The sequence below is a fragment of the Zootermopsis nevadensis genome, unplaced genomic scaffold (assembly GCF_977971745.1).
Source record: "Zootermopsis nevadensis isolate Lab colony 2312 unplaced genomic scaffold, Znev_1.0 Znev_ptg000003l, whole genome shotgun sequence".
Classification (NCBI taxonomy): Eukaryota; Metazoa; Arthropoda; class Insecta; order Blattodea; family Termopsidae; genus Zootermopsis; species Zootermopsis nevadensis.
In genome coordinates this window covers 15829124-15849667 of record NW_028259135.1, presented here as the reverse complement: position 1 = coordinate 15849667, position 20544 = coordinate 15829124, and the positions used below count along the sequence as shown (strand labels likewise).

General features: G+C 35.0%; 1 protein-coding gene and 1 long non-coding RNA gene across 5 annotated transcripts; one reads left to right on the top strand and one right to left on the bottom strand.

The window, feature by feature from the left end:
• Positions 1-6: 6 nt before the first annotated feature.
• Positions 7-20492, top strand: Shark (SH2 ankyrin repeat kinase). Of its 4 annotated transcripts, none has more exons than XM_022060025.2 (17): positions 7-624; positions 1512-1611; positions 2407-2547; positions 3148-3312; positions 4281-4465; positions 4698-4785; positions 5453-5611; positions 5895-6100; positions 7737-7904; positions 10522-10768; positions 12648-12748; positions 13066-13212; positions 13694-13802; positions 14252-14423; positions 15171-15297; positions 15760-15995; positions 16795-20492. In XM_022060025.2, exons 1-16 carry the CDS (start codon positions 589-591, stop codon positions 15955-15957), a joined length of 2349 nt encoding a protein of 782 aa, XP_021915717.1. In that variant the 5' UTR covers positions 7-588; the 3' UTR covers positions 15958-15995; positions 16795-20492. The 4 variants fall into 4 exon arrangements, with proteins under 4 accessions (XP_021915717.1, XP_087198787.1, XP_021915718.1 ...); XM_022060026.2 differs by lacking the exon at positions 7-624 and adding an exon at positions 768-915; XM_022060027.2 differs by lacking the exon at positions 7-624 and adding an exon at positions 773-1013.
• LOC147875004 (uncharacterized) lies at positions 11407-11712 on the bottom strand. Its single transcript, XR_015533610.1, has 2 exons — positions 11664-11712; positions 11407-11503 (listed from the first exon to the last, which is right to left on the bottom strand). It is a non-coding gene; the product is annotated as an uncharacterized LOC147875004 (long non-coding RNA).
• Positions 20493-20544: the final 52 nt, after the last annotated feature.

The following is a 20544-nucleotide window of genomic DNA, read 5'->3' as shown; positions in this document are numbered from 1 at the left end:
AATAAAAAAGTTACCATTTAATGCTGCTATATTTGTGCCTCTTTAAGATTTAGAGTGGAAAGTGATTTGCTCATCTGCGATATGGGTAATCTAACAAACCGAACAGAAGCTCGCCCCTTTCTTCTTGCACAAAATAAAATAAAGAATTCTTGATCTGCTAGTACACCAAATAAACGTAGCATCATCATTCTATTCCCCTATGCGTTTCCGCCCGTTGATACCTTGATTCGTTTCTTCAGCTCTGATGTTACTCATGCGCATACCTGATAAAACGACTGTAGGGCTAGGTAATCGTTATTCAGTAAACTAGCACGTTTCTCTTTGTTGACGAATGGATGATTCACTGTTCAAAGATATGTTGAAGGTCTCGTTGATTCACGCGTTTGATTTTGAGACGTAGGTAGGTAAACCATGTATAGAATCAAGCAGACTAAAGCAGCGAAGGAAACAATACATTCACCTAGAAGAAGATAATGATTAGAATACAACTATGAGGAAAAGCATACAGATAGATTTTAAGAAGTTTGAGATGGCACGAAATGAGACAACAATAGTAACAATGTAAGAAGTTAAAACAATAGCATTATCATGTTCAAACTTGTTACCAAGTTATTACTCTCGAAGGTAAGTCTAAAATAAAATATATTTCTGAACATTATAAATATTCTAAGTTTTAAAGTACTAGACTGTGTTTCATTATAAGCGATTCTGAATTACAAAAAAATTTAGTTGTCTTCAAATACGCGTAATTATAGTTTCCTGTTCATAAAAACCACTTCGTCTGTATCCGGTACGAGTAATGTGACAGTAGTTTTTGTAACACAAACGATGTGAAAGAAGATGGGAAATTTTGCTGTAGACTACATGAAAAACCTAAATGAATCATTATAACACTTTTCTTTATGTCACTGAAGTGTAAGATAGAGTTATTCTGTTTTAATTATATGTGTTATGGCTGGCTAGCGCAGTATGACTACAACGTACGTGGTCAGAAGGAAGGGCATTAGTGTAAGGTTAGGTTTGTTTTTGAATAGCGAGGTTATCTCTGATTTCTTCTTCGTGTTAATTTTAATGGTGGTAAAAAAGGAAAACATTAAAGTTGAGAGATGACTTGTGTCATTAAAAGTCGCTCAGATGTTGTGTTTTTAAATGTCAGACTGTTATCCCAACATGGTTTTGGGGTGTGAAGCTGTGGGGTGCTTACCAAGACTTCACCCTAAAGATGGAAAGCCATCTACAAGACTACATTATATTATAATTTGTAACATGTTCGCCATGTGTTAGCTGTATGAAGTAAAATACATTTGTTATAAAAATGTATTGGTAAATTCTTTTCCGAGTTATCAAAACCCAGATTTTTTTTAAAAGATTTCTAAGTCGCCAGTCATATAGTTTTCACAGGAAAGTACTGGTAGTGAATTGAGTAAAGACTGAGTTTTTGGACTAGCAAACTGTTGTCTGGACTAAAGATAACAAATAATTTGTGTACAACTTTTGGTTTATTTTTCCAGGGTAGATCATACAGGCTAATGATAATGAATAAAGAAGACAACATTTGTTGGTTTCATGGGAAAGTGTCACGAGAAGTAGCAGAACAAATACTAACAAATGGTAATGTAGAATTTGAGAACTTTAAATTAAGTGACAGTTACATCCACTAGAAAAACTCATTTCATTAAACTTTATTACATACATTATGAGCTATCCTAGTCCTTACCCCCCTTTTCCTGTTCAAATGACTTATGAGAGCAGTTGAGGAAAACAAAGATTAACTTTAGAGCTGCATTGCTGTTCCTTGACTTCCGTCCCGCTTTTGAGCTATAAGCTATAGTGTTAGCTCACTTGGCATCAGTGTTCCTTTGAAATATTTTCTCTCATAGATTATAATGGCTCTTCATGTTATAGCAGAAGGATGTTTAACACCAGAACCTGGTTTAAAAGAGTAGTATATTCTGGATTGCAGAAATGATAATACTTCTTCTGTTTTACCTCTTCACTCATATTATCCTCCCATTCCTTTGCTTTATCTTTCTTTTGTGTTTTGGCTTTACAGCTTAATTCAGGCTTTGGCCTCATCTAATGGTTTGCTAGATTTTGAATATACAGCTCTGGATTATGATGTCATATGGTCTTGTAGGTGGTTACCATTGTTTTGGAGGAATGTATCACCTCCATCACTCCATCTTCACCACACCACAAAAATAGATGCAATATATTTTTCTGAAAAGTTGGTAACCACCTACAGGACTACGCTGTTCCAACCTGGACAATTGCAATATTTATTGTGAAATGTTACAAAGATTTTTCCTAGTAGTGTGAGCAGCTTACATACACTCCACTCTTCTTCAGAACTGTTAAGTTCACAATGTCAGCAGGAAGTGCTTTTGACACTTGTTATATTATTAGATGGTGGCGATGAAGATGGAGCTTTCCTGGTTCGCGAGAGCAACACGGCTGTTGGAGACTATGTGCTGTCTGTCCTCCATGAGGGAGAAGTGGTGCATTATCAGATTAGACGACATGGAGAAGATGCCTTTTTTTCTATAGGTAAATTTAATTTTATGAAGTTCTGTAAGTGTGAAATAATTTTTTGATGTTAATGAAAATTACAGTTTGTCACTCGCTCAAATGCTTTGTACATCAAGAGATGTGTGTAATTGTCCCATAACTGTGTGTTGTTAGCAGCAGTTACATACATACTGAGGTAAAAATCAGAGTGAAAGTATTAGAAAGGATTTGCTTACTAATAATTTTATAGATTGAATCTTTTGAAGTTAATGGCGAACTCTGTTTTAGTTTGTATGAATCACTCTAATGTCACCTTAAGATTGTGACACTTTGTATTGACATAGCAGCAACCTATATGACTGTGTGGCGTTGGGTTAAAAAAATTACAAACCAAGCTGTCACTATCATGGATACTTGAAATTGTAATTTAACCTGAAGATGGTTGTCTTCTGTAATGTTGCGTGATGCGGTGTGGGTCATGAGTCATGATGGCAGCAGTAAGTACCTCTGAAATGTTGGTTGATATCTACCAGACTATTTGGTATCCCAGAAGACAGCCGTCTTCATATGTGATTGCCACGAGAACATGAAATTTTACCAAATTCAGCCTGTTTGTGACTAAGGCAGAGATTTTTACAGATGAACATACCATAATCCATGGCTTGGAGACTTTAATTGAATACTACCAGGAAGCAGCACATGGTCTGGTCTGTAAGCTTACCAAGGTCTGTAAGAAGGATCCTCCACCTCATGATTCTCGCAGACATGGACGTACTAATCTTTTACATAGAGCAACCAAAGAAGGTAATTAAGAACTTTTGCTGTGATATTGTAATGCTTGCAAAGGAAGGGGGATGTTTTAAGGAAACATTGTTTAGTGTTTTAACTGGTGTTTTCTATGTTTTGAGTCAGTTTGTCTCATCAGAGTTTTGAAAACTGAGTAGTATTATAAAAAAATGCCTCACAGTAGGAAAATTCAAAAAGATTTACTTAAATGTTGAGCTTCAGATTATACTATTTCTGTAATTTATAAATTTAAATTTTCTCTTAAATAAATGTAGGTATTCAAATATGTAGCAAATGTTACAGCAGTATGAAATTAGTATTGGTATTTTTTACTAATATAAAGATGCTCATGAGATGTAATGGTAAGAATGAATTTTAAAAAAATGTGCATTCTGTAAGTGAGTGGCGTTTTACTTTAAACCATTTTTACTGAAGACAGTACACACAAATTTTGTTCACTTTTGAGTAGTCTCCTTCTTATTCTGTATAGACAGGAAAAGCCTGATGTAATGAGTACTGTCTGTAACAAGAAGTGTGTTTTTTTATCAGTTTATGCGTGGTCTTTGTAATAATGTTAAATATAGGAATAGTTTTTAGTTATAGTGACAGTGCTATTTTATTATGTTCAATGTAATTAATGCTTTTTTTGCTTTCTGCAGTCTGCTGATATGGCATAGTCTCTGTTTCATTATTTTTGCAAAATGAGTTCATGTTCTTCATTGTGTAAAATTATGTCTGGCATCACTACTGCTATTTGGAGTCAGACACATATTACTGGGATCACAGTATAAATGCCAGAAGAATTTTCCACCCTTTGCTTTTCAACTGTTGTATTTGATATTCTTGGATCTATATCAACAATTGCAGTTCCTTTCATATATCAGCACTGTACTTAACGATGAATTACTTGTAGGTGGTGTCCTTCCTCTGCTCTCAGAGAAAGCGTCTTTTGCCAATTGCTCCATGTGATGTTGTAAATCTTTTAGGAAACTACACAGTTGTATCAGAGTTACTGAAGTGTGGATATCGGAGTTTGGAGGCAAAGAATCAGGAGGGACAAACAGCTGTGCACTTGGCAAGTCGCATGGGCAAGGATGATATTCTCAAGAAATTAATTGAAAGTGGAGCCAACATTAACTGTCGTGATACGGCCGGCTACACGCCACTACATGTATGTAGTATAGTTGCAGATATTGTAGGCTGAGAATACTTGGATTTATGCCTGAACTCCTGAAATGTTGTTAATTACACAGTGTTCATGAAGTTTTTACCTCAACATTATTTTTCCAAGTTATAACTGTTTTTGTTTATATAGCCTTTAAAGTAGTTTGATAATTGGGGTGTTACTGTGTGAAATCTTAAAAAACTTTTTAACCAAAGAAAGTATATCTGCTTGGTTTCAGTATGCGTGTCAAAGCAACCTGCCTAGCACAGTCCGGGTACTAGTGCAAATAGGATTTGCCAATATTCAGGCACGGAACTCAGATACAGGTAATTTGTTCTCAAGAATTCTATAAAATTGATCTGTGAATAAATTGCATGTCACTGTTGTGATGAATTATACAATATAAATGCTGCATTATTCATGTACATTTGTTTGGAATTTGGGCAAATTTAAATTTTTTGTGTATTACAAAAATTAAATTTGACTCTTTGTGATTGTGTTATTTTGGCTTCTGATGCAATATGGTCTTGTAGGTTCTTACATCATATTAGAGGAGTATATTGCTTCCATCATGAGGCCTAAAGATGCAAGCAATACATTTCTCTGAAATTGGTAATCACTGAGTCGTATGTAAAGGGAGTTTAAAATTACTTTCCTGATAGAAATTGTGTATGGTGAATTATATACAAGTAGCAAAGCAAGGAATTAATTTAGGCTTTGCTTATGTGGATTGGATTGAAGTGGCTCATGTTGTATTTCAGTGGTGGACTTCATTGTTACAGTGTTGAAATTTTCGGTCTAACTCCAGATGGTTTAATAAAAGAATTACGTGCTTATCTTGTGGTGCTATAAAGGAATTCTATTTATCCGAGATGTTCTGTAATTTTATGTGTTACAGTATTGTATATTAAACCATTTATCAGTGCATTTTTAGAGATATCAGTCCCAAATTTGATCAATTCTCATATTCTTATGACTGAAATTTGCTGATAGGTTGGGTTCCACTTCATGAGGCTGCCAGTAGAGGTCACAAAGAGGTTGTACGAGTTTTACTGTCCTTGAATGCACCTGTCAACCCAAGGACAATTGCTAATGACACTCCTGTTGATTTAGCTATGAGAAATGGTCACCAGGACTGTGCTAGGATACTCAGTAAGTTACGTTAGTTGCAAGGTTGTTACCAGCTAGTATAAGTCTATCCAGAATTATAGTACTTGCATTCCTGGAAAGTGCTACATAATACAGAGATGTTTCTTTCATAGTGTCTGTGTTAAAAATCGAGTTCACATTGCTAAGCAATATTTTTTTAAACATAAACTTGATTATATATTTTTCTAGCAACCAAAGAGCAGCCACACACAAAAACAATTAGTACTTTATAGAGAGTCATTTTTATTGATTCGGGTATTAATTTTATTTTTATTGTATTTCATAGGGAACTACAAATGTCCAGTACCAAAAACTCAAAAGAAAGATTGGTATCATGGTACACTTGATAGGAATGAAGCGCTGAATATGTTGAAGGAGTGGGGCAGTAAGGATGGCACGTTCCTTGTCCGATATAGCGATCGTAACGGTGGAATGTACGTGTTGACAACTATCTATTCTGGCCAGACGTACCATTTTCAAATCAGGACCCAGGTGATTTGAATTTTTATACTTCTCTGTTGTGCGTATATCTGTCTCCATTGAAAGGGCTCTGCCAATGAGACATTGGTAAATTAGTGGCAATATTGTTAATTTGTTAATTTGTTAATGCTTTTGCTAATATGATAACAACAGTAACAGACACATTACTAAATCATTGACAACTGTGGTTCTACCATGTCTTGTGCCTGTACTATTTGCTTGTTTTTGTAAACAGTTCATACATACATGTGAACCACACATACTTTGCCATACCCCCTGATAAAATACCAACTTTAACTAGGGGTAATTGAATAATTTGGGAAGGAGCAGACTGTAACTAAAGTTCTGTTTAGTATTTTGTAAGATGCCTTTTTTTAAGAAACTGGATGAAGTTTAATTTGACTTTATTTAAAGTGGAAAGGGCGGGGGGGGGGGGGGGGGGGTCATAGTGGATCAATACAGACTAAAACGTACTCAACAGATTTTAGTGAAAACTTGCATATCACATTTTATTGAAGTTTCTCTTGCCATAATTCCAACCCTTACTTCATGTGGTGCAGTTAAAGTTGAGAACCTGATGACTGAGTTATATTGAAATATACATTAGATACTAGACAGGGAAAATGCTGCTGTCAGTAAGTAGGTTAGGTTAGTTCAAAGTTTGTTTATTTTTGATTTGAATTGTTTGTTGATAAGAGTTGTGAATAACAATTACTATAAATTCAACAGTCACTTAGTTAGTAAAGCTGCCCTATGTCTAAGCACTATTAAAGGGCTGAATTGGTCATGACAAAAATATAGCCTCGTATTAATTTCTTGTAGGCAGGGCTGAAGGCCCATCCTCCAGTAGTCGCTGTAGTTCATTCCAAGCCTGCATAATCACTGGAAAATTTGGTTTACACAAACAGCTATGGGAGGGTTATTGTTATAAATGGAGGTGATATAATGTTCAAAATTAATTAAAGTCCCAAAAGGAGATGAGAGACAAAAAGTAATAAATTGAAAAAAAAACAGGTGGGCTAATAATGTAAAGGCAAAGATGAAGGTGCATGGTCTGTCGGTCATAAATAGGGCTGAGTGCTGAGATGATGCGTGTTCAGCCTGGTATGTGAGTCGCTACTGGCGATGGTTAATGTATAAACGGCACATGTAGTAAATTACATTTTTAAAAATATTCATCACTCATTCAGGCCATGTTACATGTCATATTTACATGCAATTTTTTCAGTGTTCTTCCTAAACACCTCTCCAGGTTTATATGGCGTAATCTGTTTTGGTGTTCTGTTGTTTTCCGTTCATCTTTCAGTTTTTCTAGTTAGTTAGGTAATTTTCTTACAAATAATAGTGTCAGTAAAATGATTTTTTGAGATTTAAAACAGGAAATTCAGTGCAGTGTATTCAGTAGTCATATAGCAAGGCCGTGACATGATTAATCACTACAGTATAATGTGAACATGTATAACATATAGGCTGATTTTTCATTTATTGGGTTGTTTTATGTACTCATGTGAGAACAAGTCTTCACTCTATCTCCTTAAAACCTAACAAGGTTTTATTATACTGACCCAGATACACTTTTGAATTATATTATTGTGTTTTTTTCTTTTAGTTTATTTAATTTAATTTTTCGTTTTAATATGATTTTTAGGGTGATTATTTCTTTATTGATGATGGTCCATATTTGGATTCATTGGAACATGTGATTGAGCACTATAGCCTATTGTCGGACGGTCTGCCTACAACACTGCAGGTTCCAGTTCCTCCCATGCCTAAACCCCCAGTGCCTGAGATGCCTCCCTCATTACTACTTAATGGGGTGAGAACTGTGTGTAATGTAACATGAAGCTAAATAATAAAAACATAATCTTTGACCTTATAAAACTAAGCATGAAAACAAAATACTTAGAAAACTTTACAAAAGAATAAGGTGACATACAACTTATACTTTCATGCCGGCTCCACATGTAATTCAGTTGTTTACATTTCATTATATAGTATCATAATCTGCTTAATTATTTGTCGGTTTAATTGCATTTTTAGTAAATTCCTGTGATATTAGCCATGTCAGATTATTAGCTTAAAAAATCTGTTTTGGAAATTTCTGTTTCCACTGTAAATAATAATTAATACTCAAGCTCCAGAAATATTTTATCACATCAACTGATGACAACCGAGTGTTCGTCTATTATGGTGAGTAAGACAGCTATTATGTTATGATGTGAGACTTCTACTTGAACTCGACTGTTTTGCAATGTGCATTATGCATTGCGATGCAAGTCAGTTAATGCATTCTTGAAACTTTTTGACACAAAGCATTGATCCATTCTCCACCTCTTGTTTGGAGGAATTAAACATTGTTAAAAACTAAGACTGTACTTCACCGCAAAAAATGGGGAAGTTTTTTTTTGAGCTCTGCTAATGCAGATGACTTATTTAGATTTAATATAAGTACTTTGCATTTTATTTAAGTACTAAACTTATTTAAATTTTGTATTTGCAGTTAATCACACTGCACTTTACTGCTATGTAGCAGTGTTAACACTATGCAATATTTGTGACATGTAGACTTATGTCGCAGATTGTATCCTAACATGATAATGTACTGCAGCCATACTATAACATGCATTCTGGTGTATATATATAACATATAGCTAGCTTGGATTGAAGATGTTAATCCTACTCTGTACCATGCTTAATGTAAGGTAACATAATAAAATTAAATGTCCAGTTTTGTGCTTAACTTACTAAAACATGCGTATAACAAGTATTCACATTAATTGGCATAACAGAATCTGTGTACACTGAGTTTAAATGGTGTGGCAAATGGGTAAACATCCTTCCCGAATGCACATATGGTCATGTTTTGAAGACTGTTAAGTGATAAATTTCTTCTAGCAATAATATTCTGCACTCTGTGAAAGGAGAAATTAGGAATAAATGGAACCATTTAATAAAAATGACTGAAAAATATTTTGTGAATAAAATTTAAATTTGATTGAACTGAATTGTTTGCATATTGTTTCTGGGAATTTATTTCAGTGCATAAGACCAAACAGTTTGTTAACAACGTTATTGTAATTAGCCTCTAGGTTTGCATTTTTGGAAGAATTTTTTTCATAAAGTTAAGTCTGAAATTTCAGAATTTCTCAGAATTGGCACATACTTCAATAGAGGTGAACTATATCTTTTGTCCTGTAAGTAAACTGTTTTTACTTTCATTTAGCTGACTCACAACCTGTAAGGCTGAAAAAATTAAACAGAGGTCAAGGTATGCCAGTGGGTTAAAAATTATGTAGTGATTTATTAAGTTATTTTACATACACACACAGCTCATAAACTGTCTTTCCCATTACAAAATCTACTGATAGCCAAATCTGTTAACATAAAATATTGCAGTTTTCTATATCTGTACTTCTGATATAAAGTGTTTCTTTTTCCCATACATGAACATTGTGGTTATGACAAGCTGTATGGAGATTTGTAGATTTTTTTATGGTTTTAGTATGGAAGGAATGCGTTACATGATCTTGTGATCTCCACATATTAACCCATTTACCTATGTCAGGTTTATGTAAAAAATTGTGTGTGCCATGTTTGTATTGGATAATAGCACTCGGCTGGAATAATACAGTCCATCATCAATGTGACATTGAATTCAGTAGGGTGTACATGGACAGATTATTGGTGTGCTACAGTTAGCTGTGGAGGAACATATAACAGTGTGTACAAGATGCAGTATATATTGACATGTGGGTAGCATAATGGGGAGTGTGTGTACACATTGAACTAAAAACATTGACCACTTTGAGTGCATGTCTTCCCTTTTGCAAAGGGAGAAATGGTACATGTGTAGTAACAGTTATTGCAATCCTGGCCAGTTGCCCTGATCTGCCTTGTCAGATTATTCCAAGTATACTTAACACTAAATTACATGACTGACTGAAGAAAGCAGAGAGACCCACATTATTTTTATTTATTTATTTGTGGTTTGTTGAATTACACTGTCAGTAGCTCAGACTGTATAGTGTCAACTCATTATACAGTTGGTGGTTTGCATCATGTAGATTTGAGGGTTTTATGGCAGTGAAGGTTAATGTTATCCTTTTTGATTGTCACACTCTGTGGTTTAACAGGAAGGTACCATCATTTCAAAGGAACATACTTCTCCATCATCAGGGCTGACTGTAGAGGCATTATGTTTCTTTGAAATGTCGGTATCTACCAATAAGTTTACACCATGTTAAAATTTAGATGACAAACATCTACATTATGTAGTATTTTGAAATTGTAAAGATGTCCTATTAACATTGTGGATTTTTCTAGAAAGCAATCTTCCCATCAAGAAATTGATATCAATAACAAATGTATACATGCTACCATCAAGTGTATACAGAATAAGTAGATAATCACAGAAAATATGTCTTTCCATTCAGCTGTCTGCAACATTACCTCACCGAAGGCCACTGAAATGCTCACCAAACAGAAGTCATGGGGTGTCACCATCATCAAGTGCGGGGGCATCTCCTGTTCACAGTCGTCGTGGCTCACTGACTGTTAACAGCAGTAATATCAGTTCATCTGTGCCAAGTGTACCAGAACCCATTCCATGTCCAGTTGACAGAAATCATAATGTGGAAAGCGTGATGCCAACTCCAAAAAAGCAGGAACCGAAACATCATGGTTAGTAATGATGAACCCTTATATGTTGGGCAACCCTTATTGCACAGTTTCAAGCACTGAAAATCCTTTTTTAGCTACAAGTATTCTCTCATACTGATAATGCATTGTAATCCTAATAATATTATGCAACTGACTGGATTATTCATTGTCAATATACAGTATTTATTACTGTTGTATTTATTTCCATGTATTTATTCCAGTTAAATTTCCCCTTGCTAACAGTAAACTTTATCGTTGCAAGTTCAATACTATATACTGTCCACAGATCACGAGAAAAGCCCTGCGGGGGGAAGTTGGTTCTGGTGGGGGCAGGGGGAATGTTTACTATCAAGTGGACTAGAGGGCTGCTATTGGTGGGAAGTATGACATGCCAGAGAGTCACACTACTACACACAGACTGAAAACATCAAGCAGTTAAGAGTAGTGTGTAGTGAGCGTACTTGTAATATGTTCTGTGGGTGTTGTGATAACATTCTAGATTAATACAGTACTTTTATTTTCCGTCGTTACACAAGCTTATTGTTAAAATCATATAAAATTTTCACATAAAATTGTTACATTTTAAAATTGACGACATGTTTCGATATACAATTCTATCATCGTCAGGTCTATCAAAATTAAAATTAAAATCTGGTGTATCTGTTGCTCTGCTTATATTGCTTATGTTTTATCCGTTTTTATTACATCTCCAGGCTTCTTTCATTTAATTTTGGAGACGCGTCTGGGTGCCTATATCTGCAAAATCAATTTTAATTTTCATATCGTGATTCTGGCTACCGACATAGGAAATGGAATAATATTACTCTAATTTTATATTATTTTAAGGAATTACTCAAATATATCGTAATACAAGCAAAAGAAATACAATCACAAAATATAAAGTATTATAACATACCGGGTTGTGTGTGAGGTGCGTGTCCGTTGTTATTGAATGGCAGACAGCAACTGAGTTAAATGAAAGAAGCCTGGAGATGTAATAAAAACGGATAAAACATAAGCAATATAAGCAGAGCAACAGATACACCAGATTTTAATTTTAATTTTGATAGACCTGACGATGATAGAATTGTATATCGAAACATGTCGTCAATTTTAAAATGTAACAATTTTATGTGAAAATTTTATATGATTTTAACAATAAGCTTGTGTAACGACGGAAAATAAAAGTACTGTATTGAGGAACACAAGCATGATGCAATTAAGATATAAGATATATTCTAGATTAAATCGCTGTGCCTCTGTGAGGTAATCTTAAAGCTGTACCCATTAGAACACATGAAAGCCTGTCGTCTGTTGTTCGTTCAGTGGTTGTGGAACGAATGCTTTTAGGATGGGTTGTCACTCACCGCAAAATCTTGCACATGCGCGTATATCGAATTCCTAGCAGGTATTTTCTCCTGGTCTGTGAACTGTACTTCAACAGCGAAACTTGACAAATTTTGCTTTCCAAAGTACAATACCAATAGCGAAGCCTGACTGTCTTCTGTTTGGTGTATGTCATTGTTATGGCACAGCCGTCACTTGACAGCTTTTATTTCAGTAGTGTTTATTAATGTTCTTATCAAATTTAACATTGCAGTATAGTGGTCAAAATGGCTGACTATCCATACTGAGGATTTTTATTGCTTCCCTCGGCGCCTTTACGTGATTCTAGGAGATTATCTTTAAGTTAGACGTGACTGCTTCCTTACACATGCTTCTGAAGTCATCATTTACTGTTATCCTCCCGTTTGATTATACACATGTATGTAACATATACGAATACAAACATGTCATTAACTAAACTAAGGAAAAAATGAGATATTAATTAATGAAGCAGATGAATAACAGAAAATAAATTAAATTTTAATATGTGTCTTGTTTGCTGTTGTGATTTCAGAATTTATACCTCGTGATAGTCTTTCTCTTGGCACAGTTCTTGGTGAGGGGGAATTTGGGTCTGTCTTCAAAGGAACATACCAGAATATGGATGGTACAATGGTAATGATTCATTGTGTTTCATACTAATGCTTAAGAATAAACATTTGCAACCAGGATAAATAACCGAATTCTGTAGGATCAGTCTTGAAGTAAATTTATAGAAGTATGAATTCTTTTATAAAGCGCAATGAAAATCCAGCCTGATGGTGACGACCCATAAAAATAAATCTCCTCTTGAAAGAACAATCAAATTGTAAATTTGTGAATTCCTGCCTGTACAAAGTGACATTTTATGCTTCATTATGTGTTATAGCGGGGTAAAACATAATCATAATTGGTCAAATGGTTTGTTCAACTCTGCAGATTTTTCTTTACAGATTGATGTAGCTATCAAAACTCTACATCAAGAACATGTTGAAGCTAACCGCGATGAATTCCTTCGAGAGGCTAAAGTTATGATAGGACTGAACCACCATTGTATAGTGAGGCTAATTGGTGTGTCGAAAGGACCTCCTTTGCTTATGGTAAGTGTTCAGACAAAGAAATTTCTGCTGGTGTGTGCCATATCTGATCTGTATTTAAGAGACACCCAGCTGTAAACAAGATTATCATGTAAAACTTGAGGTTCTCACAGTGGTGAGTATGAAGATTTCCGTCTTCTGGGTTGTTGCGCTGTGTAGTCTGGTTGATGTTAACCAACGTTTCAGAGGTCATACTGCCTCCGTCATCAGGGTGATGAATATGCCAATAGGGTGTGAGGTGCTAGGTTTATAGGCCGGGAAGTGAAAGGTGTAGCCTATAAACCTAGCACCTCACACCCTATTGGCATATTCATCACCCTGATGACGGAGGCAGTATGACCTCTGAAACGTTGGTTAACGTCTACCAGACTACACAGCGCAACAACCCAGAAGACGGAAATCTTCATACTCACCGCTGTGAAAACCTCAAATCTTACAAAACTATAACTGCTTATTTTCTATTATAATGTTAATTTTTCTGTAGGTTCAGGAGTTGGTTCCTCTTGGTTCAATGTTAGCTTACTTGTTGGAGTTCCCTGACCGAGTAAATCCAGACTATGAATTGAAAGTTTGGGCATCACAAATTGCATGTGGTAAGTGATCTGTAAAATCAAAATATGCTGTTATGTCTGTGTTGTACAATGTTCATAATGTTGAAAGATAATTGAAGACTTTGTTAAAATTATATTTCCTGACAACTTTTTAGTTTAAACTCCCAATATTAAATTTCATTCAAATCCATTTGCTAGTGTTGACATGCATTCAGAAAGGTTAATTTGGCCTCCTTATAATGTGTTTTTCATGCACTTTGAGGAAAGAATGCTTAGAAGATTAAAGTAATGTTATTAATGAGTTAATGAAATTCATTATTCAGTAATCTTCTTAATGTGAGATACTGACAGCATTGTTAAATAAACTATTAATAACTGTGTATAAAGGTATAGAAACACACAAGAGTATTACTGATCTTAATAAGTATTATTTTAAATTTGTGTGATAGAACAGTGCCAGATGCGAATTCAGGTCAGAATTTCATTCACAGGAATGAAGTACCTGGAAGAACAGAGGTTTGTTCACCGAGACTTGGCTGCTAGGAATATTCTTCTTGCAACTAGACACCAGGCAAAGATTAGTGACTTTGGTCTGTCACGTGCTCTCGGGAATGAACGTGAATATTACAAAGCCACCCAAGGAGGTCGTTGGCCTATCAAATGGTATGGTTTTACTTTTTTTGGTTTTAAACTGTGAACGACCATCATCATGCATGCATTCACCTTCGCACGTGTGCTGTCTCTTACCACTCACACACACTCTCTTAGGCATTTAGGGAAGGAGTTGATTTCTTGTACAGTGTAAGAAGAGTGATTATTGATTATGACTGTCACTAATGATGATAACAATGACAATTTTTATGTTAACAAGCATCCAGTATCTGATTGAGTCGTTCATGCAGTAGGAAGGTATTTTGGCTGCCATTCACAACTTCATCTTTTTCTTCTCTCTTGTCTTTTTATGAGAGTTGAGTGTGAGATATAAGTTTCTGACACAGTTTGTACTCCCATAGTTTCGAGACCATCACTTCTGTCCATCCATTGCTGTCAATAAAATAACTATTCTAGTCATTAAACACAGAATTAATATGAGATGTATTCTCAAAGACTTGAAACACTTAATGTCAGGCATGGATGATGCACCACTACAAATTTTGCGCCTGCAAAGAACAATATCCCAGTTCAAGCCAGAAAAATATTGCCAACTATTTATCTTTTTTTGTGAGTTAAACCCATCAGTTGACACTGTGTTGGAGATGTTCTGAGTTGGTGGGGGGAGTTTTAATTTACTGCCACTCCTGCTTTAACACCATTATTGTGGTGGACGAAGTGTGACACTGTAACAGGGTTTTGTTGTATAATAATCTTAATGGCGCATGGCAATGAAATACTCATGTTTGTGCTTCCCAGGTATGCACCAGAGTCATATAATTTTGGCACTTTCTCTCATGCCAGTGATGTGTGGAGTTTTGGTGTAACATTATGGGAAATGTTTTCAGTTGGACAGCAGCCCTATGGAGAGAAGAGGGGCGTTGAGGTATGTGAGCTGGTATCTGTCAAATTCTTGAACCTATAGTATATACAAAAGTTTGTACATGTAAAAATATCCTTGTGGAACAGAAGAAGTTGGCAGGAATGAAGTGTGGCAGGAGAACAGTAACTGGTTGTGAAATTTGAGATTTTGATTGTGGTGACAATAATTATGATTTTCTGCTGGATTTTGGCACTGTGTTAACTAGTTGGTAGAAGCTGACCGGTCAAAATGGCACCAAACCCCAGAAGAACATCATCAGTAACTGGTTAATTTACTAGATACTTCCTTCTGGGATGTTTTCATGGTGGAGTTCCCATTTTCCATCTTGCATTGTTTTTAAAAAGAGGTTATGGGAGGACATTAGAATTTGTCTCAGGCATGTATCATCGACTCTTTGTTCCCTTGATATTGCTCCTGAATCTGGTTTGTTGATAACATATTGTTAATGGTTCATGTGTTGTTCAGGTGATACAGCTGGTGGAAAAGGGGGAGCGTTTGACACAAACAGAACATTGTCCAGACAGTGTTTATAGGATAATGGAACGATGTTGGGCATATCAGCCACGTGACAGACCAACCTTCAGTGAACTACTAGAGATATTCTCATCGGATCCTGAATATACAAATATCAAAGAATTGGTGCCTGCAATTAACATTAGCTAGCATGCACATCATATACTAGAAAGCAGAAATTTCAAGAGGTGGGTAACCCTAAATTATGAAGTAGTCGCTGGCTATGGGCTATATAACCGGGTTTCATATTTGTCAGAGGATGGGATTTTTAGGTACAATCACAAGTAATAAATGCAACTATTAGCGTCACCACGTCTGTTTGTCCGTATGGATTTTTACAAAGTTGGAGAATTGTACTAAAATTTGTCAGTACATTCCAGTTTTGGTTAAAATCAGATAACAATAGCAGGCATGGTATATAAAGACCTAGAAGTGTTTTTATGCACAGTGATTTCAGTGGTGAATTCCCATGTGGGCAATCACTAGCTATCTGAGCAATCATGTAGGGAACCTTATGTGATGATGGTAATACCCAGCCAGGCAGTTCCATTATTGCTGCTGCACTCAGTTTTCATACTCTCCAGCTTTAGAACTTGCACTGAGATTGTCTTTAATTTTCCATTGGAACTTTAGACTATTGTTTATAATTATTTTATCAGTTCCTTCCTTTGTGAGTCTAAGCATCTACCAGTAAGGCTCTTCAGTTATTTTTACATGAGTGCAAGTTTTCACCCCGTCTTCTTTTGCTATTTTGTTTAAAGAATTCTTTACAATTTATTTGAGCAGAGATACAGGAAGACTGGAAATACTGCAGGCCATAATTTGTTTAACATATTCCTGGTCAGATTCCATAATTTAAATAACATTTGTAAAGAGTCACAGCACTGTAACCCTCTTTCATATCCTGTCAACCCTATAAATAAGCTGTGGTCTTATAATTTCCACATTCATATGTATTTAATTTAAACTGTAATCTTTATATTTCAGGGACCAAATACAATTGAGTTCAACGATGTGCCAGTTTCCATATCATTAGGATAGGTATAATTAGTACTGTTTAAAATGTGCCTTAATTACATTGTATTATGGAGCTGTAAGTATCTCTTTATTTTCCATTGAAACTGTTTTGTATTGTAGATTATTTGTTTGATAACTTCATGCAGTGCTCGAACTGGACCTAATGCATTCCTTCCAATATAGTAAGTTTAAAGGACCATGTTTTGTTATACCAGTGCTATGTTGGGTGGTGTCCATTATTTTTAATATATTTGATATATGGAGCAGTTCAGGAGTTGGTTCTACTCCTGTTTTCAGTTAATTGGATGCCATTTTATCGACAGTGCTATTATTTGAAATTTGAGGTTCTCAGATGCCGCTGGTGGTCTTCTGGGTTGTCACTTGAAGGTGGGTATTCATATTTTTTATTTGTGATTGATCATGGCACCTGAATACTAGGCTAGTACACTAACTACCAGGGTTGTCAAATTTCAAATTTATTGTGTATTGACCATTAGAAAATTACTCCCATTTTGTATTAAAGGAGTCCCAAGTTCTGTTCTCTGCTCAGAATCCTGTTATTCTAATATATATAATATATATATATATATATATTTTTTTGGTGACTTTGTCAGTCCCTCCAGTCATATTCTGGGACAGTAGCTTAGCTGTATCGCTGTTACAGGCTAGAATGTTATATTGATATATGTGGGGATGAAATTTTGTGCATCATTGTTAAGAGCTGACAGCAGGAAGATTACTGGCCAACACACAGCCTACATATTTTCATAAACAGTGACTGGATTAAGTAGACCACATTCATCGCAATTTATGATTCAAAATCATCCTGTTATTTGGCACTGTGTAACATAAATCAGTAAACCGAGCATTCATCTTCTTCCTAATATGTTTCTACTTTATATGCATCACCTTAGCTGGTAATATTGAACAGTGGGCGTTGTTCTCTTCAAATCATACGTAACTGAATTACTTGATTGAATTTAAGAGCTTGATATCTTTCGTTAATGATGCCTAGGTTATTGAATGATTCTGTTTCATCTTATTATGTCACGAACACTGATTAAGGTGGGAAGGTGATGATGTAGGTAAAAGAGATGGTTATGGACTGTTTGAATATACTTCCTGGCATCAACCTGTGTTGACAGAGGAAACCAATGAAATCCCCGTTTATCTAGTAACCTGGCTGAACCAGTAACAGTACAACATTAATCTGCTTAGTGGTGATTTGTCAGTAAATGTGCTTTGTAACCAGGAGATCCTGATGAAATGTCTTGTAAAGGATTTTAATACTTGTTTTATAGAAATTGAGAAAGTATAGTTGCATGTTTCACATTCAGATGACAGGGAGAATAACAAAGTCTCCAGTACCATTTATTTGAGAACAATCATTTTTTGGTGTAAATGATTTGTATAAATTGTGATCCATTGCAGCATTACTGGGCAGCCTGTATTATGCAAGGACCAATTTAAAAGTACAAACACCTGTCCATACCACAGGCCAAATGATAGTAAAATATATTATTTAGTATTTTGTCATATAATTTTTTAGTTGACAAAAATACTTATGTTTTAAGAAGGAAAGATTTTGTATTAAAAATTCTTGCATCTAACATTTTTAATTTAATGTGTGGGAGAATATCAATTAGAAGTCTGGTGCTGATTTTTATTACCTCTGTTTTTGAGGTGTGAAATCAGCCTGTGGGCCACATTGAGACATGTGCAGACCATAGGTTGCTTATCAGTAACTTATAAGGTCTGTAATTGATTCTGTTCCATTTTTCGGGAAATGTGAGACCATTTCGAGCACTGGTTACAATGTGATTGTATCAATTCTAATGTGCCACTGTATGTTCACTTTGATGGCTGTGCTGACATTGAAAATTAGAATGAAATGTTCAGTCTTCTTCTTTAGTCCAATTTAAGTCTTCATCTTCTCTGAATTATAAAGGTTTTCTATATCCTATTTTGACATGATGTGACCTGTTCAGTGTTAAGAACAGACATTTGGTATTGTGGTAGCAGTGTTGTATCATGTAATGAGATCATGCAAGCCACCCAGTTATGGAGCTCTTCATTAAATGTTCTACTTCCTCCTGTTATTTCATCCCTCTTAGGTCCAAATATTCTATTCAGCACCATTTTCTCAAATATCCATAATCCATGTTCTTCCCCTAATGTGAGAGACATAGTTTCTCATTCATACAAAACAACAGGTAAAATTATAATTTGTTTTTACATTGTAATCTTGTAATCTAAAAGATACTGAATTGCATGGTAGCAAGCATTGCAGATATTAAAATTGTGCAATGAACATGCAGTATAACACTGTACCATCATATATTCACAGATAAGGCTATCTAATGCCTGTACTAGCTTCAAAATTCTCTTTCCAATACGTTCTTGGTCTTCAGCTTACTTTTCACTCTGTAGATTATATAATTCCATACTGTCTTCAGCTGTTTTCACTCATTCCATCATGTGTCTCCATCTATTCATATATGTAGCAATATCTTCTGGATTATAATCATACTGCTTATGCATGCAGAAAACTGTCACTCATTGGTAAGTGTTTTAATTTTATTAAATAGCAATTCTTATGTTCTTCGATCTAGCTTCTTTGTGTAAAGGCAACCATAACTATTTGTTATAGTGCAAAAGTAATTTTTGTCCACTTCCATTCCATGGCGTGGCAACTGTTTAATATATAAAACGATCACTTTGCAGTGCCACGGTAGTAGATAATAGAATGTTTGTCAAGGGGAATATATATTGATATAATTATCATAGTAAATGATTAGTTTTATTATTTATTTACAGTTTTGATGAAGATTGAAGAGTTTTGCAAGTACACTTTTATACTCTTATATGATGTGAAGCTTTCATGGCAGATGTCAATAAAATCTTCACGGGCCAGCAGCCACATCACTTGGTTAAACTCTGCCAGAGTTTAACCAAGTGATACGGCTGCTGGCCAGAGAAGATTTTATTTTTACCCTCGTCTTTTGTTTTGAAGGGCTGCAAATGATTTTTTTGCATGTGCCTTCCACTCTTCTGACACCAGTTTTATTTTTGGCTATTCCACATGGTGATGACATTTCCTCTTTTTCTCCTTATTTCCATATTCATTGGAGTTTATATAATTTCAGTGTCTGACACAGCATCTTGTCTTGTTGCTCATTTGTATGTAATGTGCTGTTCAGTTATGTCTTGTCACAGCTCAAGTGGAAGATCAAGAGACCACAAAGTATTATCCTTCTGTAAGTTTATACTTGTTATGCATTTAGCTAGGAATTTGTTTATAATAAACACAAATCCTGAATAATTAAGGGATGTATCTTCTGTTTTATGTGTAGGGAATTTGTGTGTTAATGGTGTAAATATTTTCATTGATCTGATGATATTCCTTTACATTAATAATTTGTTCCAGTTAATAATAATGGAAGGTTTTATATGCAAAAATATGTATTTTTGTCCTTGGAGTACATGTTAAAAAAATGTTATAATGTTTCATATGCATTTACATTTGCATCCCATTTTTTAAATCAACCTGCTGTTAGTTATATTGCAGTTCACTGTTTCAAGTTTTTAAATGACCTATATAACATATTTTTGCAATTTATGTATTTTTATGATACAGCAAGTATGAATTACATTTATTATTGTTGTTATTTATTTTCTTATCACAGTTTTTCCCTGGTACTTCTCCTCTTGAACCAATGG

Coding starts and splice junctions, on each gene's coding strand:
- Shark (XM_022060025.2), top strand. CDS start 589: ATGTTCAAACTTGTTACCAAGTTATTACTCTCGAAG. Junction 3,313..4,280: donor ACATAGAGCAACCAAAGAAG/GTAATTAAGAAC, acceptor TAAATCTTTTAG/GAAACTACACAGTTGTATCA. Junction 12,749..13,065: donor AGAATATGGATGGTACAATG/GTAATGATTCAT, acceptor TTTTCTTTACAG/ATTGATGTAGCTATCAAAAC.